The sequence below is a fragment of the Orbicella faveolata genome, unplaced genomic scaffold (genome assembly GCF_042242905.1).
Source record: "Orbicella faveolata isolate gen_17 unplaced genomic scaffold, um_ofav_v1 contig_3, whole genome shotgun sequence".
NCBI lineage: Eukaryota > Metazoa > Cnidaria > Anthozoa > Scleractinia > Merulinidae > Orbicella > Orbicella faveolata.
This window is the reverse complement of record NW_028301558.1, coordinates 15,466,249-15,489,930: the sequence shown is the minus strand read 5'-3', so window position 1 is coordinate 15,489,930 and position 23,682 is coordinate 15,466,249. Positions and strand designations below refer to the sequence as shown.

Genomic DNA, 23,682 nt, shown 5'->3' with positions numbered 1-23,682 from the left:
CATAGAAATTACAGTGGCCAATGCAATCAGTGCAGCAGCTGTAGCTCCAAATACCATTGGTCGAAAAGCGGGAAAGACGAGAAAACTGTCAATCTATTATGTTTAATGAGGAACGATTTAAAATGTATATGACACGAAAAATACAAAATACAGAAGAATGGCGTTTTTCTTTTTGAAATATCTTTTTTCGTTTTAGAGATATTGACATTTTTCTATTATGCAAATTAATCATTGATGACGTCATATTGTTTGTAACTAAAAAGTGGAAAATACTGAATAAACGATATCTCTGGAAATATTGAAGTAGTGTTCTTGAAACTTGGCACCACAAATGTACATCACAAAAGAAACAAAATGACACCGTTAGTGCTGTTGCCATAGCAACTCTTTCGGCTCCAGTCTCTTTCCGTCAAAAAAACAAATATCCCCATTTGCAACCTCTAAAGTGAGACAAAGGGTCCTACTTTGAACAGACATAGTTCCCATATTGTCTTAACTCCCATCATTAGATTGGGTGAGGTAGATGGTTCTTGGTTTAAGACAAAAACTGGGAATTTCAGTTTTTATTACGACAGCACCAGCGGCAAAAGTGTTGTCATGGCAACAGCACTAAGGATGTCATTTTGTTTCTTTTGTGATACACATTTGTGGTGCCAGGTTTCAAGAACACTGCTTCAATATTTCCAGAAATATTGTTTATTCTGTGTTTTCCACTTCTTAGTTGCAAACCTTATGACGTCATCACTGATGTAATTTGCTTAATAGAAAAATGTCAATATCTCTAAAACGAAAAAAGATATTTCAAAACGAGAAACGCCGTTCTTCTGTATTTTGAAAGGCCTTTCAAATAAGTAGAAATTATTTTTCGTGTCATATACACTTTAAATCCCCATGAAGTCGGTAATTTACCGCACTATAGAAACAAGTCGTCCACATTTGGAGTCAGAGGAAGAGTTGCGTGTGCGTATTACTGATGTTCGAACAAAGTTCCAGTCTATTTCTGGTTAAATTTCGAACTAAAGAGAGAGCAGGAAATAACAGTTGGAAGTATGTTAATGAATCAAGACGTACTTGTCGTGTATATTACAAACGTATGTGATTGCAAACGGGCAACGAAACAACACGAAGGCGTTTGCCCGTTTATCAGCATCGGCAATGACCAGATTGCCAAAGCAAGATCACTTGGAATCAAGTGTGTGTCCTTAGTAGAAATAAAGTTTGACAGTTTTTCTTCGGCAAAAGTTAATCGACAACGGATATCGCAACTAAATGTTGTTATGAAAAGATTTACTATTTCCCCGAGAAATCTGAGCTGTCAAAGTTCATACCTCCGGTGAAATTAATTGACTTATTCAATTCTGCGGTTTCCGGGGTGGAAGTAAAAAATTTCCAGAGATCAGAGCAGGCTCACTTTCTCGCCTCGCGGTTTCGCCGCTCGATTTCGCGCTCGCGCTTGTGCTCCAACGTGAGCATGCTCACAGGCTACGCCCTATAAGGGTATACATATTGAGCTCTTCCTATTGAGAATAGAATAATAAGCGCTTAATGACTGGCCCCCAGGGAACAGTGACTTTTGTTTCGAGCCCCGAGACCCTCCGGGTAGAAGGGTGACAGCTTCACCAAATGGACAACTCTCATGATCCACCCATTCGAACAGCACCTCCCCCCCCCCCCCCACCCCTTGCCTCGCTGACAGGCAAGGAAGCTAGGCTAATAAAAGGTCTACCACAAATGAAAGTATCCAATGCATATTTATCGCGAAAACGAAGCAGTATGGCAACGTGTAAAAGTTATTTTCACCTTTGCGAAAACTGCACGTGTTAACAATCATTCAACTGAAAACCACGTGACCGATTCAGCAGCGTTTCAGTGCTGCAAAGCATTTATGTGTTGTAGTGCGTGTCAATCAGTGTCCAAAGTACTGTTGATCAACTAAGTGTGAGACAAAGCCTGTCACAAAGACAATGAAGGAAGATCGATCAAGCTAAGAAACGTCCTAGAGGTTACACTTGAAACGGCACTCTCAGAATATTCTTCAAAACCGTGAGATTTAGGTATTGTTTTAATGTCCGAGCCACAACAACAACTTCAAGCCGCCCATCATAGAAAAATAAACACATGTGAAATTGCCACATTCTAATTCGACATCTGATTTGTCCATGTAAAGGGTTAAATAAGCCAGCAATGGAATAGCATAAGTGTTTCTAAAATGTGCAGTATATTGTTTACCACCAAAGGTTAGAAAATGATAGTCAGGAAGTGTGATGTTTGACGCATTTAACACCAAACGTATAAATACACGATATGTATCTTCTTCCTCTAGCTACTAATGGTTCCACTTTACTCTGACCGGACGGACTGGCGTTCGAAACCTCAGCTTTACAAACTCTCGATGGCGGTTAATTTATATTGATCAACTTCACGTTGATAAATAATGTTCCGCTTGCCCCCAGACAAAGCATACGTGTTTCTTCAGAATAACAAGTTTGATCCTATAAATTGCCTGTCTGCATTTTTCATTATCAGTTGCATCCTTAAAACCGGATATGGCTTTGTCTCTTCTATATTTAGATTTTATTTAAATTGTCAATTCTTTGTCATAAAATGTCATTCAAAAAGGCGAAATTTAAATTTTCACATGTAAGAATATCCGGATCCGAGTAAATATTAGAGTTCTAAATTACTTTTTAGGGAAGTTGAGTGTCGATAGCTTGATCGCTCCCAAAGTGGATCAACAGGTATCCTCTCCTTAAGAAATACGTGATAAGAATAAAGAGACAAATCTCGCAGATGAGTAGCCTGCGATGCAATTAAAATGTTCTTAACCAGTTCTTGAATCTATATAGGAGCTAATCTATATACTCAACAAAATTTCTGAATTTTTGTACGGTCTCGACTCTCGAGGATCAGTGATTTTCTGTTACCTTCACCGACGGGTAGCTTTATTTGCAAGACACATTGTAGACTGATTGGTTGGAATAAAATGAGTGGTTGATCGAGCCCATTTTAACAAAATTTGCATGATTCGCAATGTTCAAATTAATAAATTGGGTTGTGCATAACCGCATGCAAACAAAGAAAGTAATACATCGGTAGCAATATTCTTTGGAAAATTCTCAAACTTCCATGGGGGCCTGCCTTCATGCAGTTGTCTGTACCGATCACGACTTATTTCTTCACAATTTAATCATTTTTTGTAAACATGAGCTTTGTCACGCGTAATTGACTTTCAATTCTTTAACAGCAAACTTTAAACTTTAAACAGCAAACTCCTATCCATACCATCCTCAACAAATTTCCTGCTAATTAATAAAATTACTAAAGGCACTAGGGGGCTACCCGCCTCCAACTGTGAGAGGAACGCAATGAAAGACCATGAAATAATGTATAGTTCTCGCTCCTGTCAGAATAAGGAAATAGTTTGCTTCGGCTTTTGATCATCCGTGCATGAGACCAATTGTTCACAAAGTCAGAAATGCGCATATATTAATTACTATCCTCGTAAATTACGGATCGGCATGAATAAGACGAGCCACCAATGTTACTGGATGAAAATAGGGTAACATATGAATAGATGTATCAGTTTGTATTTGTGAACGTCTCAAGATTGCTGTGAGAATTCTAGTTCACTTAGCCCTTGCAGCTTCATGAGATAGACTTGTGCATTCCATTCATGAAAGCGCGCTACAAACACAATGTCTGAAAATAACGTCTGGAGCGCAGAATCTTGTTCGTTGAAGAGCTTTGTACACAGCTACACTCTTCCACAACTAGTGAAGGTCGAAGAAGGGTTCTGTAGTAAAGATGACACCGAAACTCTTTCGACCGGGGAGATTCTTATGCTACACTCTGCCACCACTGAGCTGCTCGTGGAAGATGCTGATCACAGGCAGTATTTTGTACCACTCAATTGTCAGTGTAAAGTGGAAATACTTCCTAGGATCTGCGAGGACAGGTATTACACCGTGAAAGATGTTGTCGACGCCTGGACGCCCTCTGATTTCAAGTTCATTCGTGTTGTTGAAGTCCACTCGCCTCCCCCTTCGTTACGTATAAGAGCAGGACAAATCTTGAAACTCAACAAAACCGTCGAACACAACCGTATAAAGTTTCTGGAATGTGTGTTTTATCGCAAGACTGAATACCTTGTGAAGCTCCCTTTCGATGTCAGAGCTGTTTTTGAGCCCTTAGCCAGAAAAGAATCATACCCTTTCCAAGAGGTCCTAGACTGGTTTGAGTTTCCTGTTCGAGTGAAATTCAAGTCAAATTGCAAGACACAAGATACAAACAACAACCAGTCGCGAGGCTCTGTTCTCCTTACGAACATTCGACGAGAGTCGAAAATTACTGCTACCAATCGGGATGACGACATGAATCCAGTTTTAATGATTCCGACTGATTTGGATGTGTACGTGTTTCCCGCGCGTGGAGCTATTCTGGGCGATAAAGAATACGCCAGATTTTGTAAAGCAATCCACAATTTCACGAAGCTCTCAAAGGTCGACCTCTTTAGAAATAGTTCCAGATTGTGTAAATGTTTTGTAGATCCTGCTGAAGAGAAAATTGAAAATAACGAAGTGGTAGACTTTCTCCCATCCCAAACGATTCAGGACACTCATAGACATTCAATACCAAAACCAGCAAATCCTAAACAGGCTTCATCTTTGAGCGGCATGCTGATACGAACTGGTGGACATGTTTTGACGACATCGAATGAAAACCCGTCTAACACTTCAAATGACCATGCACCACGTTGCCCACTTCGAGTTGAATCGCCGCCGCGATCGAAACCTCCAATACCTCCAGAAACTTCTAAACAGGCCCCATCGCCTAGCGCCAGGCTAAACCAGTCACCGCATCAGAGCATACAGGGTGAATATCTGTGAACAACATCGAATGAACACCCGTCCAATTCTATTGATGACCAGGCACGACCTCGTCCACCTCGAGTTGAATCCCTGCCGCATTCAAACGCTACCGGCGGTGATAAGGAGGACGATTATCATCATTATGATGAAATTTCTTTCACGAATAGGAATTCAGATCTTGCTCTCTCACGTGAACGCTACCACATGGACAACGACAGTGAGAGAGTACCGAAACGTCAAAAAGACAAACTCGGCCAAAGTAAAAGTTCTAAGAGAAATTCGCTACCGACAGTGATTACCAAGTTTCCCTCGACCCTTTCTGGCCATTTGCAATGTGAAACTAATGATTCTGCGGTCTCTCCACAAAGACCTCATCTGACTAGTCCTTTATCTGGAGCATCGTCAAGCGTCTTGTCTTCAGATGCTGCATTTTCGAGTCAGAAATCATCCACCCAGGAAGGACCTATACCTGAACAGTCAATCCTTCCGACTCAATCTCTGGTATTCTCTTGTCTGGAACAATCCCAGGATTACCCAGCTGAGAATTTATGCATTGAACCTGTACCCGCACCATCGATCCTTTCTAATTCTATTTCAGAATTTTCAGTTTTTTCTCAAGATCTTAAAGACCCCTCTGTGGCAGGAGTAGTGGAATGTCTCACAAATCTGCACATGGGACAGTATGCTGAAATGTTTCAAAGAAACCTAATTGATGGACAACTTTTAATGGAACTAGATCTGGAGTCTCTCTCAGACCTTGGAGTAAGGAATCCCTTACATCAGAATAAAATACTTAAGTTTATAAACGGATGGAGGCCCAATGCAAGTTAATAGACACTCAGTTGCACATAGTTGTTGCATATAGTATTTCTTAAACCCAAGCTAAACGATCAAACATGCCAAAAATTCACGCAACATTTTGTTGCATGAGCTGACAAATCATCTTACTAGTATTGCTTTTCAGTCAAAATGTTGGATGGCTCCGCTATGTTTGAACCATGTTCAGCTAATGACCTTAGAAATATAACAAATCTAAACGCTAGCATGAATATGTTAAATTAAGATTGAAGGGAATGTCTACAGGTAAACAGTGATGAGTCATATATTGATTGCAGATAGATTATAAAGTAAAGAAATGATCTTGTTGTCTAATCACCCTATGGTGAAATGAAAACAAAATAATATCTAACTTAGTACAAGTAAGAAAGACCAGTCGAAGAGGATTGGGGCACCTACTTTATTGATCAGACATCGGCCATAGCATATAGTTTTTTACAACAAATGTACTGAAGAAACATGGAAATTGAAGTGATCAAAAACGGAAATGCCGGCGAGTGACAACTCCTCACGGACAAACTCATTAAATGTTCACTTCTTAACATTATTACGCGACCGGCATACCAACGAATCTACATACCGACAAACAACTATCTAACGATAACAACGTGAAAATTAATACGTTACAGGCTATGAGAAGTATCTGAGAGTACTTCAGTAAACATGCCTGAAAACTATAGTCATACAATGGACCAACTATACATAGTTCTTACATGTAGTTATAAGTCACGCATAATGATTTTTTTAAAATTATTCGTGAAGTTTTACCCATATCAGAGTGATTAAATATTCACGGATTTTTTTGGAAAGGAAGTCTAGAAGTTTCCACGTTGCGCAACAGTGGTCGTCATTGTCGATTTATGAGCGTTTTTGCGTGTTTTTTTTTTTTTTTTTTTCAGTTATCCAATCAGCATTTATTTACAACTCTTTAATTATATTGACCGCAATCAGAATCTTGCTTCAGGGGTCTTCTTCATCAAGCTTATTGCTTCAGTAGGATCTTTTATTTGAGCAATGAATAATAGTTGGAATGAACTATCATTTCATCCCAATTATGAACCACTCAATCTTGTTGGTAAACGATAGCAGCAAGAATGCGTTTTGTTTAATCAAATATGCTATATATCTAACTCATTCGACTTCTCCTACAATCCCTCCCCCACCTTTACATGACCAAGGCAACTGAGCTGAAACGAACCAAAAATTCAGCTGCGTATGGCTTTCGATGATTATGTGTTCGAGTTTTGGGGAATAGAAGCAGCAATATATGTTGTGCATAGCAATTTGTGGTGCTTTCTTTGACGAAAGCCGAGAAATATTGAACTTGGGTCCTTAACTGTAATTTGGCTAAATGCATGCATGCTCTCTTTTCGGCACTCTTTTTCACAGAAAATTGCTAACCTGGCGTTGAGTCTGCTTTGGTGTCTTAACATAAAAATAAGAAATCAACCTCTCTTCATGTTAATTCATTCATTTAAACGGCCGGAATATGGCCAGCTATAGCACCAACACTACTGAGTGCAGTAAGCACTATTCTTACAGAAAACCTCATTAGTAGATCAATTAATCTTAGCTTTTCTTTGGAGTCCAGCCCTTGCGGATAAACAATTCGAGTTTCTTTCTCTGCAATGGATTTGAAATTCCAAGATGCAGCATCATTTCGGCATCCAACTCTAGTAGCAAATCCCCGTCAATCGACTCATTTTCAAATCTGTCCACATGTTCAGTTAAGCCAAGCTTGGTTAGCCATGTACAGACTTCGGACACCGAAATGCCTCCCAAAAGTTCTTTAGCCGCTTGGCCTTGAACCATTCCAACGTCGCCTCCTAACTTGACAGTTGTCTTGTGTGACTCGATGTTATGCGAGGTCACCTTAGTTGCGATCTCTTCACTGTCAGATTTTTTAAACCGGCTGATTGGATTTTCCAATGGTGGACCAGTACACGTGTGAAGTGAGCTCTGTGTTTCTTTCTTCTCCAATGGTTTCCGTTTGGTCACATCTGGCGTCGGTTTGCCAAGAGGAAGAGATAGCGCTTTCACGCTTTCCCTGGGAGCGATGGGATCTACAGGTTCTCTCGCAGGTTTCGCCTTTGCAGGTGAGACATCTAGAGTATCTCCGATAAATACCCTGTCCAACTGTGCCAAACTGAGTGTGCTACAGTTGTTGTTTACTTCTGGCCTTTTTAACATAGTGTTTGACTTGATGTTTTTCGAGGTCAACTTAGTTCGATTCTCTTCACTTTCGCGGCATTTCTCTGAGACGATGGAATCGTGCATCGGTGGAATGGGATGATGAGAGTTTGGCGACTTCTCTTTTGGTGGATTTTGTGTGTTGTCATTTGGCTTCGGTTTGCAAAGTGTAGGGGAAACCGGTTTTGTGCTTCCCTTAGGAAAAACAGACGCTTGATGTTTATTGGCAGCTTTTGGCGTAACTGGTGAAACAGACTGAGAGCCACCGCTATGTCTGGTGTTATCTCCTGCCTTTTCAGGTCGGTTGCAGTGAGATTGTTCTTCTGCCCTTTTTCGTTCAGTATGGGATTTGACGTCGTTTCGCGAATTAGTGTTAGTTGGACAGTCACTGTCAGTTACCATTTGAGAGTGACAAGAATTCCGTTTGTCCATACTGGGTTTTTTGGCAACTGGAGGTGGTCCCGAGTTCCCGGTTTCCTTTTTAACGACAAGACTGTCAGGTTTCCTTCGCGGTTTCAGCTGGGAAGGTAGAACATAACGTATTTCATTACCCGGTGGTTTGTTTGATCTCGTGTATTGGTTTGAATTTGGCCCCGTTGGTTTATTTGATGGTGATCTTGGTGGCAGGCGAGGGACTATTTCTTCATAGAAGTCATCAGGTTGTGCAGCCTCAATGTCTTGTTCAGTATCTGAGATGTCGAAAAACCAAGATGCGGCCCTGTTGCCGGTTGTGATCGTTGACTCAATGTTCACTTCCTCATCGATTCGTCGACAAATTTCGGTGAACATCTTTGGATCAAGTTTAGAAGTCTTTCTTTTGACTCTTATTTCCAAGTCAATCGGAACTTTCACAACTCTTAAATCCTTTTCATATAGGGTATAAACAATTAACACCTTCTCTTGCGCTACTTCTTGGATAGTAAACAATCCCTCCAACATCACCTTGCTTATGTTTGTCTGGTTGCAGAATCGTCTACCGCCAGCTCGAACTCGCACTCGTGTCGGTAGGAGATGCTTGTCAGTGATGTCTCGCATAGTAATCGGTTCAATGTCTTCGAGAGTTTCAAAAGGTCCAAGCTGGTCCTCAGAGAGAGTTACCGGACGAGCGTTTCCTACTACCTTGCACTTGAGTTCCGCGCAACCAGCAACTTTAGACGATGTCTCAAGAGGACAAAGTATGTCGCCAACTTTAACACCACTATGAGGTATGTTCTGAAGCGAACGAACATATTTCGGAAAGTCAACGATAAGTTCTCCAACATTTTCATACCTATCGCTGCATCTGTTCGGAATACCCTCGAATATTTTCTCCGGGTAGTTAAGAGGGATGCAAAAGCGATTTCCTTTCCTATCCAGAGCTAAAACCTGAGTCACATCCTTCATGGCGTGCAGGTAAACAGTTTCGCCTGAAGACCAAGACATTTCCGCGGACTCATTTGAATCGTATCCTTCGACAATTTCGATTGTTTCGGGGAGTTGACACTCTCTCAAGAACTCGCAAAGCAAAGAGGAATCGAGCAGGCTCATATCTGGATTAAACGGCAGCGAAACTCATCACAAGAACTGAATCTCCTCCTCTGTCCATAAATGAGCTTAAGTTTGTTATTCGCGCAACCTCATTTCCTTCAGCGTGACCGCGTGACACTGAGAGAGTCAGGGGGTATCCCGAGTTGTTTCCTCTGTAACTTATCTATTATCCGGATGCTTTTGACGGATAAATCGCACTCACTTTTCTTATTTAGATTGTTTCAACCTAAAATTTGACGACATTTTAGTAATAAAGACCTCCTTTTTAAACATACAAATACCTCAGAACTCGTTTTATGCAATTGCACTTCCGCTGTCCGGTCCCCCCCGGAACCACATTTTCCGTATCAGCGATAACGGAATGACACGGCTACTCAACTGCATAACCATGCTGTTGTCTATATTTCATTTTGTATCGCTTGATCTCGAACAAATTGAAAGTAAAACTGAACCGCGAGTAAATTGAGGCTCATTCAAAGCAAAATTGGCCGTAGAACTAAATTTGCTTAGAGTTCTTTCATGTAATTGTGCCGCCGTTGTTTGTATTAAGCCCTACCGAATGACGTCGAGAAATGCTGATGACATACACGGTTTAATACGCATGTCAATATAGTTACCTGTCCGTGTAAATTGACGATAGGCTCGTCAGCTGCACTTAGCTGTGTTATCTGGAGAAGAAATGAAATAATGAACGTAGTCTTCCCTCTCTAACGGGCTGTTCATAGCAAGTGCATCGACGCAAAGTTTCAGCCGAAGATGTGCAGTTCACCGAACACGGTACGTTCCGCGGTTTAGTCCTTTATGACGTAAATACTGTAGAGGAAGTAATGTTTGAAAATATTGTGTGGAGCGAGGAATCGTGTACCTTGAAAACGTTCGTCGATAGGTACCCTCTTCCACAACTGGTGAAAGTCGAAGACGGGTTCTATAGTGTCAAAGAAGCTGAAACACTTTCGAACGACGATATTCTTACGCTACATTTCACCAAACAAACTGATAAGCTGCTCGTAGAAGCCGCTGATCACAAGCGGCATTTCGTACCACTCAATTGCCCATGTAAACTTGAAATACTTCCCAGATTCAGCGCAGACAGGTATTACAGCGTGGAAGATGTTGTCGACGCCTGGACTTCCGCTGATTTCAAGTTCATTCGTGTTGTCCATAACGGTCCTCCTCAACTACGTATAAGAGCAGGAGACATCTTGAAACTCAGGAATACAGTCGAAGAAAAACGGATCAAGTTTCTGGAATGTGAATTTCATGACAAGACAAGGGACCTTGTGAGGCTTCCTTTAGATTTCAAGGCTGCATTCGAGCCTTTAGCCAATGCCGAGCAGTGTCATTTGCAGGAAGTAAGGAAGATGCTTCCTGTCCGAGCGAAGTTTACCTCTGGTGAAACCACGATACAAGGTGTAAATGACATCAACGTTGATTTGGCGTCACTCGGCTCTGTTCTCTTAAAAGAATTTCGAGAGGAGAGAACAGTCATTGCTACCAGTCGTCATGACAATTTGGTCACGGTTTTAATGATTCCCGAACATCTGGATGTAAATGTATTTCCAGCACTTGGGGCTGTAATAGGCGATAAAGAATACGCCAGATTTTGCAAAGAAATCCACGATGGCACTGAGCTTACAAAGGTTGACTTCTCCAAGCATGATACTATCACGTTGGAAGAACCGACTGTTGATGTTATCTATGATTACGCGGAAGTAAAACCACTGCTCCCCCGTCGTAAACGTCGGGAATCGAATCAAAGTGACAACTCAGACTCCGATGATTACGACAGTATCGATGTCAACAAACCTCCAATACCACCAAGAACAACATCTATGAGTCACAAGCCCTTGACACAGTCTAAAGTTTGTGAGGATGCCGAGCCACCCTCAAGACCACCAAAGCCACAACCGAAACCAAAACCACAACCGAAACCAAAGCCTCACACGCCATTGTCTATGAGCGTCCACCCAGTACCACTGTATGAAAACACGCAGGTTGACAGTGAGTTTAAAGCACCGATAGAAAAGCCGCTTGGGTTTCGCGAGGGACCACCTCGTCACTTTGATGATGGCAACGACGACAATGTGGATGAAGACGACGAAAACTCACACTCTAGTTCGGACGAAGATTACATCTACCCTGAACTTGATTGGAGTGCGTCCAGTTACGGCGAGCCCGAATCACCAAAAGAACAACTGGACCTCGGTGAACGACCTAAGAAAATCTCAATGAGGGAAAGATTTTTCCCCAGGTTTGTGAAGGCCGTTCCTAAATCGCCAACCGTCTTCTCTTCTAACGTCTCGGGGTCTCCACAAGGTTCGCGCCCGACTCCATCATCACTTGCAGTTCCGTCATCTTCTTCCACCTCATCGCGGGCAGCGAAGGGTCGCGATTTACCTCAGAGTTTCCCGGATGATCTCGGAAACCTGTCTGTGTCAAAAGTGAGCGAATGCCTCAGACTGCTCAACATGGGAGAGCACGTGGAAACGTTTGAAAGCGAGCAGATTGATGGACAGCTTTTCATAACGCTAAATGAGGAAACGTTACCATGTCTTGGAGTAATTGACAAATTCCAGCAGCAAAAATTACTTAAGTTTATACAGGGATGGAGGCCTGTAAAGAAATAATCAACTCTAAGCAATTGATCGAATCACTGATTAAGGCACTCAGTGAGGGTGCAAGTCTGTTGTTATAACCTTGCAAGGTGCGTGTTGTGGATATCTTTGAACAAAGAGTGATTTCATTATGAGTTGTGCTCATTTCTAAGTATCAGCGACTATATTGGACATAGATATTATTACTCTGCAAATCCGAAATAGGAAACCACTTTGATCTGAATGTATTATGTTTTAGTTGAAATCTACTTGTGCTCTATCACGAATGCCGTTCTTCTGTTGATTACGCTACTTATTGTCTATTCTTTTGTAGATGTTGAGTAGCCCGCGGTTGTTAACAAAATGGCGGCGGCGTTTTTGCGTTTTTCACGACTAGTAGGCCTATACTAAGACAATACATTATTCGCTCTGGATTTCTATGTATAGTAGTTGACCCGAGTTGTGCCGTCCTCGTCAACTATCACGCAAGCCTGCAAATAACAGTCGGTCATCGGACAATTGTCTGGTGAATGAGGGTTTTGAGACTTGTTACATATATAGCAATCGCATGTCAGTTAGCGTCAAGAATTGTCTGGTGAATTTGAGGTTTTGACAGGTAAAAGCTTAGTCAGGTCGGGCAGTCTCACCGGGCATTTCTACTACACGAAAAATATTTTAGCTGGAAATTTGTGACCGAATATGAAACAAGTTATTTTATTGCGCTGTCACACCCAAAAAAGCTTTGTTATCGCAGTTTCATTTTTATTCCATTTCTGAGAAATAATTTTGTCACGCGCAATGCGTCGTCACAAATGTCACGTCGAATTGTAAACACGCCACATCAGCGCCACTATTCAATCTGTGTTAAATTACGCATTTTGCGGTGGTGTCGTGAAAGATCGTGAAGCCCCATTTAAGTCTGAATTACGTTCGTCTGAATAAGTAGTAAAACCTGAGTTCTTATGTTGTTACTCGTAGTTTGATATCTGCAAGTGTTGTGAAATAAATTTTTAGTCGTAATTTGACCCGATTGAAATATTATGCAAATAGCGAAGCGCGCGAGGTCTAAAAAGAGATTGCATACTCTTTGACCCCCCGCGAGACTGAGACAAACATCAGCGCATTCTGGGAGAAATAGATGGAAGAAGGCAAATGTTTCGTCTGAAAAAAGTGTTTTAGCCGCCTTATTTCGCTCAATATGGTAAGTACCAAACACTGCTGCGAGGAACATGCAACAGTGATTCCAGATAGCCGGATAAACTGCATAAATCGCTGAAACAAATGTTGGAATTAGGTATGAAAATATTTATACCCTTTCCGAAGCCTTCGCAACGAATCGAACGCTGTCAACGATGGATTAATGCTTGTTCCCGTGAACATTTTACTATCAATGAGATTACCAGAAACACATACAGTACACTACACTGAAAAAGACAGAGAGATCCAACTGACGAGTTTCCCGATCGCTTGAAAGCATACTTTACAGCTCATGAAGTGATTAAAGCATCTCGCCCGACGCGTAAAGCACCTCAGCCAAGAGTCTTGGTGAACAAACGATGTTTTGACACTTTGAAAACATCACACTCTCAATCCGGTGTCAACTCTCATAGACTTGAGTCCACAAAAATTACAGTTGAACCCCCCTGAAAGTACTCAATATTTGTTCAGAAATGCCAAGCGATTCTAAATAATGTCTTGGTTTCGTAGTGGACGAATTCTCGACTCACAGGCACGGTTGTTCAAAAAACTGGATACCCAGCAGCCAAAAATTAAATTCATAGATAATCAAAAAAATAGTGTTATTATTTGAAACCTCCCGACAGTATTTAGTATTTTGATCGATCTCGGGTCAGAAACGTCTAGGCAGGGAAACACAAGTTGCGTGACATTGTTGATACCATGACCCACTGATTGACGGAAGAGTTTGCAGTTTCTAGAACAGTGCAACTGTTGGCTATAAAGCTTTTAAAGCAGCCTATTCGATATTCGACGGCCAGTTAAAAAAGTGTGTTTGTAATAGATATAAATTGAAAAAAATACGACATTCATGATGGTCAAGGACTTCATGGTTTGAAATTTTTGACTGCCGGGTATCAAGGTTTTTTTTTAACAACCGTGCCTGTGCGTCGATATTTTAATAGTATGCCGAAGCTAAAAAAAAACAAAACATTATTTAGAACCGCTTGGCATTTCTGAACAAACATCGAATACTCTCAGAGGGATTCAACTGTAATTTTTGTGGACCTAAGTCTATGAGAGTTGACACAGGAGTCAGCGTACGTCAAAACATTGCGGTTTTATAGTGTCCAAGCTCGAAAATTTCGTTTGCTACAAAGCCAAAATAATACTTGAAATCGCTTGACATTTCGTTTTAATTACTCTACAGTATAGTCTTCAGGTTCACCCTCAAACTTACAGCCCGGAACACCGTTGTTTTGTGTGAGAATTGTGGCTTTCGCGCTTGAAGAAAGCTTCAAGTCTTTCGCCATTCCGGTTTGTTTATCCGAGTCTTGTGGGGGGTCTAAATTTTTATGACGTCACTCGCGCACTTCGCTGTAGATCATTTTCACGTGACGTCATCACTTTCTAAAATCCAAAACGAAAGAGCCACCAAAGGTTTTGTCCTCATCAGGCACAAGAGGCGGTATATTTATATCTGTTTACAATTTTACAGCTCAATAGCGTGCTTCGTTTGGAATCCAGAGCATATTGAATTTCAGGGTTATGGAGGTGCGTGACACAAGGCTATGATCGAGTTTGTCGAAAAATATATACTTATCCCATGATTTTGAGCCTTTTTAGAAGTTAAAGCATTACAAAAAGTGCTTATGTAAATGCTTGTTTGATCAGTACTGATAATCAGTCGCCTAGATAGCCAAAGTAAGTTCCAGATGTTTACACTATTTTCCGGCCGCCATATTGGTGTACCGGGCTCTGTAAATATCGGCGAAACATTTCGACGAATATCTGAAGTTTGGGGAAACGCACAGGCCTAAAACTTGGAGAAGTGGCTTATTTAGTTATCTTCTATAACATCATAATTTCATAGCTTTTTCCACTGGATGGTTTTCGATTTATTTTTTATTGCGTGACAGTGAAAACGATTTATTAAATACACGGCCCAAATTCTCAAGTTTTGTTTATCTGAATGCAATCGCTTTCAAAAATTTTAAAACCTCTGAAACGTAACCAAATGTTTTTGTAGTCCGCATGATCAAAAATCAGTTTTATAGCTCCATAGGTTTTTTTACGTCTGTGGTTTAATATACTTTGAATTAGTTACCGTGCCACAGACAGACATGGTTTTGTTTTTTGTTGAAAAGCGTGAATGTACAAATTCGTCACGCTTTATAGTCACGACCACGCAAATTTTTTATTCAATTGACGCCGAAACGTTTCAGGGGAAACTTGCCTGCAGAAATAGTCGAAGAATTCATTTCAGCCAATTTTCAAGTCTCTTAATGTTATTGTGAGTTTTTATACTGATAAGCTGTTCACGAGGGATTTTCCCGTGGATTTCCTTAGACGTCGTGGGAAACTTATTTCGCGGGAAAATACGGAGCAGAGTGTGTTCACGTGACGTCATCAAATTCTCAAATCCAAAACTAAGGAGCCCCTAAAGGTTTTATCCTCATCGAGCTTAAGAGGTGCTAAATTTGTATCGGTTAACAACTTTCCAGCCCAATAGCGTCCTTCGTTTGGAAACCAGCGCATTCTGAGTTTCGGAGGGTGACGTAGCCTGCGTTGCAGCCGGACGTGTCATAGAATCCCCAATATACCGGCGGTTTAGACTGTCTGTGACGCAGGCTAAGGATGACGGTGCGTGACATGGAGTTAAGATCGCGTTTGTCGAAAAATGTACACTTATCTCGTGATTTTTAGCCATTTTAGGAGTTAAAGTATTAGGAAATGTGCTTGTGTAAATGTTTCTTGGTTCGGTTCAGATAATCAGTCGTCTAGATAGCCAAAGTAAGTTCCAGATGTTTACACTATTTTCCGGCCACCTCTATTTTTTTTTTTTTTTTTTTTTACACTTAATTTCAAACACATAGCACTATATTACAATATAATTTACTTAACCAAATTACACTACTTTACACAACTTACACTACATTTCAAACAGACTACGTTAAACTACGTTATACTGCTTTACATACATACGACGTCTAGTCGGTGAAAATAAGCTATTATTACTTTTTTTACAGCGAATACGTGCAGATCATAAAAAGGTTTTTTTTTCTGAAACTTACAATTCCCTTTTCTGTACATTTCGAGGCATAATTACACTTGTATGTTGACTTAAAATCCTTCTGAATGATACTTGAATTCCAGTTTCCTGGTAAATTTGTTCAAGCTTCCTTGTTTTGAACTAAGCTTATTGTTATAAATATAGTATTTACCAAACAGAAGGACATAGTTAAGCTTTTTTAACATGTTCTGGGATGAACCGGGGTCAGGTTCACTTGATAATTTCCCAAAGAGTAATTCAATTGTGTTAAGTGAGTAGGAGGTGTCATTTTCCTCATTAAACCATTTAATTACTTCAGAGAAAAATGTTTTTGACCATCGACAATGGATGAATGAGTGGCTTATCGAGTCAGACTCCTTACAGTACACGCATGCACTGTTGCATTCTATACCATACAGACATAATTCCTTTTTCATTACAATGATTCTGTGTAGAAATTTAAAGTAGAATTCTCTTAGTTTATTTTCTTTGCAGATACCTTTTAGGTTTTTGAAGTAGACATTAAATTCTATATCACTAGTCTGCAAATCACGAGTCCATTTTCCAGGCGCCTTAAGTTCTGCATCTAATTTGTTTTGAAAAGACCAATAGTAATCTTTACTCTTCATTTTCAGAAGGTTCACATTTATTGAAGGTGATAGCTGGGAAAAACTGTTTTCTGGTGAAAAGGTAAATTTGGCATCCAGGTTTTGCTTTGCTTTTTCAGCAAGTCGCCGGGGTATTGCTGAAACTACTTGTAAATACTGTAGGAAATTGCATTTTAAGTCATACTTGTGGGTAAAATCACCATGCGAAAGAAAGGTGCCATTCCTCGTGAGGAGGTCGTGTATCTTCCGGCCACCTCTATAATTTTGCGCGAAACATTTCGACGAATATCTCAAATTTGGGACAACGCACACACCTTAAACTTGGAGAACTGTCTTCTTTATTTATCGTCTATAGTATCACAATTTCTTGACTTTATCCACTGGATGGTTTTTGATTTTATTGTTTATTGCGTGACAATGCACACACTCTATTCACGTTTGATCAAGTGAGTGAATGCAAACAAGAGAGTTTCCTCATTTTCTCTTGATGCAAACTAGGGGTACAAACGTTTATAAATTTGTTAATTTTCAAGGGTAAAATAATACCTGACCTAATGTAAAGGTCCCCTTTCTGGTGTTAGTATTGATTTTACACTCAATTGACTTAACTCTCAAGCTATTCAACATTTTGTCGAAGGGTCTACACTGAAATAGCAAAATGTGTCAATGTCTCTTATTTTTAATTTCTAACGGCAAAACATTTTTTTGTCTGACCAGACTGGTTTTTTGTCAGGTCAAACTGAGTTGTCCTTGGCCTGACAAATGACCTGCTTATAGACAAAAATTATTTGCAGGCTTCATCACGCGATAGAAATCTCGAGCTCCTAATATAATTGTTGAATGTAAGTATGGAATTTATTTATTTTGTATTTGCGGTACAATGGATAGCACAGCTAAAAATAACTCGAGAGAGATTAAGGCAGTGTCCACAGCACGCCGGAGAAATTGGAAAACGCAACTTTATTTCTGCGGTTATGCCTACCTTCCACACTAATCCGTCACGAAAACGGAGTTTTTCGAAAACACTCTTCAAACCGGAGGAGTTTGAAAACGCCGGCTTTTCGTTTTCGCTTGGACCAGGAAAGAAAGCTTCTCCAAAACGATGCAGTCACGATAATAATGCGATCTCCTCATCCAAGTTTTCTTCGAACACAAACCCAAAATAACCGAACACAAATCCAAAATTCCTCCGGCGTAGTGTGGATGGAAAAGATCTGATGATTAATAGTAAGAGCTATTTGGTCCGTTTAAAGATAACAAGAACCTACCCGTATCATCAAAACCAGCCTACTTACCTGTCCAACAGACTAATGGTGTCACGTTTCCCACGGGGGAAGAATCCCATATGAAAAGGTTGAGGATGTTCGTCGTCTCACTTAGGGGTAAAAATCAAGGATTCTTGCATGACTTAGGATGGACGAAGCACCACCATTCCTAGCGGTCAAGGTATCTTTTAGGGTGCACTCGAAGAAATGATAACAATGAAAAAACCGCTCTTATTTCTAGAGTCCGGTCTACTAGCGCGGGCTCCTTTTCTGAACAGCAGCTGGTAATCGAGTCTATTCCGTTGTAACTGGTATCTTTTAGGAGTCAAATAAAGCTTGAACCACGCCCAGATGGTTCTCTTTTAGGGGTTTAATTCAAATTTTCCCACGAGCATCCCCGAGCTTTAAATATGGGAGTACCCCCCCCCCCGGGTCACGTCACCAGTTTAATGTATATAACGTACATTTTCTTTGTTTATGTTTTGATGTGAACGTAGTACGCTCTCAGTCAGTTCGCGAGACTAGTGAAAATAAAATATACCGATAAAATAAAACACATATAAAACACCTTGTGCATTCCTACGCACGAGATCAGACTTTCAACCTCATTCTTTAACACTGGCAAAATAGTTACGACCAACAATCTTCCAAAATTTGCATTATTAACCTCGTTGAAAAAAAAAAAAATCAAGCAACAGCCTTTCCCTTTTCCCTTACAAAGTTGTTGCTTATAGGTGTTGCTGCTTAAAGAGGAATGGAAAATACGTGTGCAACGACGTTTCGTTATTAAAATGTTCAAAATGACCACCATATGGCTATAGCTATCAGTGTGTGTTCTTTCTTTTCATTTTCTTTTCGCTGATAGTGACAGAACATGTTTGTACAGCAACAACAACATCTTTATTTCTCAATATCAATACAGTGGAACCTCGATTTAACGAAGGGCCAAGGGACTGGAAAAAGTTTTTCGCCATAACGAGGTTTGGTTGTATCGAGATTCTTTACCACATATTTTACTATTACTAGGGCGAAGAATGTCGCTCGTTACACCGAGGTCTTCGTAAAACAGAGGTTCTGGTTAAATGGAGGTTCTACAGTATAAACATTATAACATTGTTAGTTTATTTAATATGTTTAGTATGTTTTAGATGAGGCAGCCTGAGTATCAGGCTTACCTTACTTGCGGGGTAGCAGGAGGAAGCACCCGGCAAAGGAAAGGGCTTTCTATGCATTTCCCCCTAACCCTGCCCTCTTGCTAAGAAAGGCCTGATACTCAGGTTATACATGAGGTAACTGTTATTGTCTTGTTTAAATGAGACTGAAAACTAAATGAACCGTTCGGTTTTCGAGTTAGCCAGCACGACAGGTGAGATGTACGAAGAATTTGCAGTTTACTGTTTGGTTTCAAGGAGCTACGTCACGGTTTGCGCATATTGAAAAGTTTAGCCTCAATTTTTCAAATTCGTCGTTTGTAATCCGTGTCAATCTTCTATATCCTTAGCCATCCTTGTTCCTTTATGGTTTATCATTATCTCTTTGATGTTTTTCTACTTTATTAAACTGTTATTTTCAGGTTTCCTACCATTTAAAGGTAATTTTGTATGTGGCCAAAATAACTCAAAATACCGTGACTTAGTTCCTTTAAGGGAAAACAAAAAATCAAGAGTTAACTAATTCGGGTATTGGTCTGACAGTAAATAATGTTTTATTGTTTTTGTACGCGCTGAGGTGTGCTGACAGGGATGAAATGTATCTTTCACTTACTGCCTAAGGGTGAATGGAAACAAAGCTTCAATTCCGGAGGGTGATTAACATTTTGTTTCTCCCAACAACGCTTAACAGCATCAACACATCTGTCTAGTAGATAGTGAGGAGAACAAAGAAATTGGTCAAGTATGGATTTGTTTGTTTTGTTTATGTATTTGTTTATTTATTTATTTATTTTTGTTTATTTATTTATTTATTTATTTATTTTGCCATTTTGAAATATATTTATAAAATATGAATATATAAGGCAAGGAAGCCCAGGGAAGCAATAAGCCTTATGCAAAGGACAGTCTTAAAGATACCTAAGAGAATAATTAGGTCTTGATAGACATGCCAGCCGGCATAATGGGCAGGAGTGAGTGAGTGAGTGAGAGTGAGACGTAAAACTAAATTCTCACAACTGCTGTTCCGTAAGAGGAAGTTTACGTAATTAAGACTTAAACTGCTTGATACGATTCAGATCTAATAATATTTCAGTTTAAACTCAGTGTAAGCTAGATTTGAGGAACAGTGGTTTTAGAAAACACTGATTGATTTTGACACCAAAGATCGAATATGACCCAGCCTGTGGAAGGTAAGCAACAGATTTCCTTTCTGAAATACTGGCACAAAATCAAGATTATGATTGTCTTTGTGGTACAAAAAGAGCTGAAATTTGCCTTTCACTTTATAGCTACAAGCTACAAGACTCAACCGCTTGAAGACACACTTGCTAACTTCATTATTCGATACCGACTTCCTTATACAGTGCAAGTGTTGGGGGGAGTTGACAGTCCAACAGGAGCGTGTTCGCTCTCATTGGATGAAATAATAACAGTTCACACAGTTGTGCGGTTAAAGCGAATTAAAGTGAAGAATTCGAAAGGCGGGTATTTTTTCCTGCCTATAGACAACTCGGCCAGAGTCGAGATAGTTCCCAAAACACGCACGCGGCAGAGTAAAGGTGGGCTACGTTCGCACGCTCGACGCCCAGTCATGATCACGTTTCTGCGCACCCTTACAGAAGTCCCTGAGCTGAATCTAGAAGATGGAGATATTCTGGAACCAATCGTGGCTGAAACTCCGCGGGGAAAGAAAGCAGGACCTGAAACTTTAACATGTAAGATTCTTCGTAACCCCGATAGGGAAATACGATTGCCACTTGATTATGTTATGCCTTTCGAGTCATTTGAAGAGTTCGACCCAAGGCGCTACTCTTTGAGGTACGTCGCTGATAACATTGCTTTTCCCGTTGCTGTACGGTTTATCGGAGACGTTAAGTTCAGCCCAGAGGCTAGGATAGCCTTAAAAGGAGAGTTTCGCTTTGAAGAAATGGTGGAAGAGTCCATTGTGATCGCAACCACAAAACTACGCGACCAGTTTACCATACTGAAGCTCCCAGTTGATCTTCAAGTCACCGTATTTCCGATCAGAAAGCTCCGTTGCAATGCAGAGTACATAAGGAAATATTGGGAACGTCTACAGCCGGAAATTGACAAGCTTGAAACGCAGATTACAAGTGTGGAAGACGACTTGCTACCCACGTGCTATTTTCAAGAAAACGCACTTTCAGCTGGGCTAGAGGAAAGTGGGGATACTGGTTATCACAAAGCAGTGGATGTCTCCACTGTTAATGAATACGTGTCTCCACTAGAGGGGGATGGACATGTTTACGAAGCCATGAGCCCCTCTTTTTCAGATAGGCAAGACCAGTGCTTGCAAGTGCTAGAAGAAACTGAAGATTATTACGAAGCAATGGAACTCCCCACCACAAGGAAGGTCTGTGAATACATGCCAGTTCCAGGAGAAGGTGAGGCTGACTACGTGGCCATGGAAACCTCCATCGCGCGGAAGCTCGACGAATACCACATGTCACTTCTGGACAGGTGTGAGCATGTTTACGAAGCAATGAAACCCTCGAACGCGCACAAGTTCAGCGAGGGCCTGCCGTACTCAAGGGCTAGGAGCTGTGAACGTACCGACAGTAAAATTACTCAAGGCTACGGAGAAAAATCACTTAATTCATCTGTTGCTTCTTTCCCACAAGACAGCGCTTCCATGGAGAGCAGGGAAACTGCAAGATCAAGCAGAAAGGATTAAAACTGAATTGCCTGGGTTACACATTTAGTATGTTACTCCAGATGGCTAAACAGACCTTTCTTTTCTCACTACATAATATATCATTATAATCAAATGGTGACGAGTAAAATTAGGATATAAGTTCCGGGTGCGTTTTGTCAAAGTTCGTATAATTTCCCGAGCCTTTACGCGAGGGAAATTATAATAATTTTGACCAAAAGCTAGCGAAACTATTTCCTAATTTTACGAGTATGCCATTCGGTTACCTTTCATCGTCGGTGACAAATTACGCTTACAATTGTGGGCTTTTGGTTTATTTATTTTATCGATAAATTTCGCGTCATACGTTCCATTTGTAATTTCACATGTGAAATTATAAATTAGCGCTGAAATTTCGCGCCAAAATTAAGGAGTAATTTGTCACCCATGATACAAATGAAACGTTAAAGAGAAGAACAGCTTACATGTAGGTTGAAAATGAAGCAACAAGTGCAAATGACTTTTAAAACAAACTTATATTGCAGTTTTGGATTCATATCTTGTGTTTTTTTACAAAATGTCGTCTCTGATTACTTCGCATCGCTGAGAATATCAGCTGATATCCTGAGTCCATTGGTGGATTGTTTTCATCGATTGGCAGGTTAAATATTTGGTAAAATAAAACGTTTAGATGATTTACGTTGGCCCAATATGGCAAACTATGCAAGTCTACAATTTTTTGACAATTTCTCCGAAGAGAATGTTAATGGGGCCGGAAAGATCCAGCTAAGAGTATCACTTGACCTTATAAACTGATCCAGCTCAGAGCTTTATAGGTTAGAAGTTTGGAATTTAATCATCCGTATTACATCGTATTATAACAGTTTTCCCGGAATTACTCCTTTTCTTCAAAATGATCTGATATTTAGAGATGATATGCATTTTATTCAAGCCTTTAATTCTCCCTGATATAATGATGACCGAGACATCGCTTAATAATATTAAATGTAAATGAGTCAATCTGTATTCACAGTTTTTTTTTTTTTTTTTTTTACCTATAATTTCGGACAAGTCACATTGAACGAGGTATTCAGTGAAATTAAAAACTCCTAGAGAGCGCGAATTACAGATAGGAATTCCAAAAAATTCTCATGACCGATTTATTTCAACGTTCCCAGTCATTTGATTGTCGCAAAGCCATAGACAAAACGATACACTGGGAAAAATATACGTACCCCGGGCTACTGATAACAATGAAAAAGAGGGACCAAACATCTCAAAAGTCAACTACTGCGTGAGAGCAGCTGAAATCTGTTATTTTTGTTATAATCTCTTTTTATCTATGACAAGTCCTTGCCAATTCTTGACATTTTTATAGACCTAAGTTTAGAACTGAGTGCATTAATTCATTCGCATCTTCAGTTAATAAGTGACATAAGGCACAAGTCGCCTCAATTCCTTGTCAGACAACAGGCCCCTTTACAAGATTGCATAAATAAGGTCCAGTATCGGTTTTGCTCTCATTAAGTAATATTGCGCTCTGTCTCAGTTGAAAGTGGACCGCTTAGCACAAAAGGTAATCGCAGTTAGACTCCGCACGAGTTACCAATAAAACTAATGTTTACAGAATAAAGTGGAACAGATGTTTGGTGATGTTTTTACTCGGCTTGTATGCGAGACGAAGGGAGGGAACGTGAGGTCAATTCTTTATCGAGAGTACAAGTATCGAATTAAATATTTCAAGACTTTGGAGATCGAATA

General features: G+C 40.2%; 3 protein-coding genes and 1 pseudogene across 3 annotated transcripts; 3 read left to right on the top strand and 1 right to left on the bottom strand.

Moving 5' to 3' along the window:
* The first annotated feature begins 3,056 nt into the window (after positions 1–3,056).
* On the top strand, positions 3,057–6,514 carry LOC149106553 (uncharacterized). Its single transcript, XM_089297334.1, has one exon. It carries the CDS (start codon positions 3,696–3,698, stop codon positions 4,884–4,886), a length of 1,191 nt encoding a protein of 396 aa, XP_089153460.1. The 5' UTR covers positions 3,057–3,695; the 3' UTR covers positions 4,887–6,514.
* On the bottom strand, positions 6,087–9,985 carry LOC110041841 (uncharacterized). Its single transcript, XM_020747165.2, has one exon. The coding sequence runs from the start codon at positions 9,420–9,422 to the stop codon at positions 7,275–7,277; it is 2,148 nt and encodes a 715-aa protein (XP_020602824.2). The 5' UTR covers positions 9,423–9,985; the 3' UTR covers positions 6,087–7,274.
* Positions 9,986–10,045: 60 nt separating this feature from the next.
* Positions 10,046–13,041, top strand: LOC110041888 (uncharacterized; annotated as a pseudogene).
* Positions 13,042–20,016: 6,975 nt separating this feature from the next.
* LOC110041853 (uncharacterized) lies at positions 20,017–23,574 on the top strand. The gene is made up of 2 exons (XM_020747179.2): positions 20,017–20,458; positions 20,558–23,574. Exons 1-2 carry the CDS (start codon positions 20,440–20,442, stop codon positions 21,961–21,963), a joined length of 1,425 nt encoding a protein of 474 aa, XP_020602838.2. The 5' UTR covers positions 20,017–20,439; the 3' UTR covers positions 21,964–23,574.
* The last annotated feature ends 108 nt before the right edge of the window (positions 23,575–23,682 follow it).

Bases quoted from the DNA above. Each gene is read 5' to 3' on its own strand.
- LOC149106553 (XM_089297334.1), top strand. From the start codon at position 3,696: ATGTCTGAAAATAACGTCTGGAGCGCAGAATCTTGTTCGTTGAAGAGC.
- LOC110041841 (XM_020747165.2), bottom strand. From the start codon at position 9,422: ATGAGCCTGCTCGATTCCTCTTTGCTTTGCGAGTTCTTGAGAGAGTGT.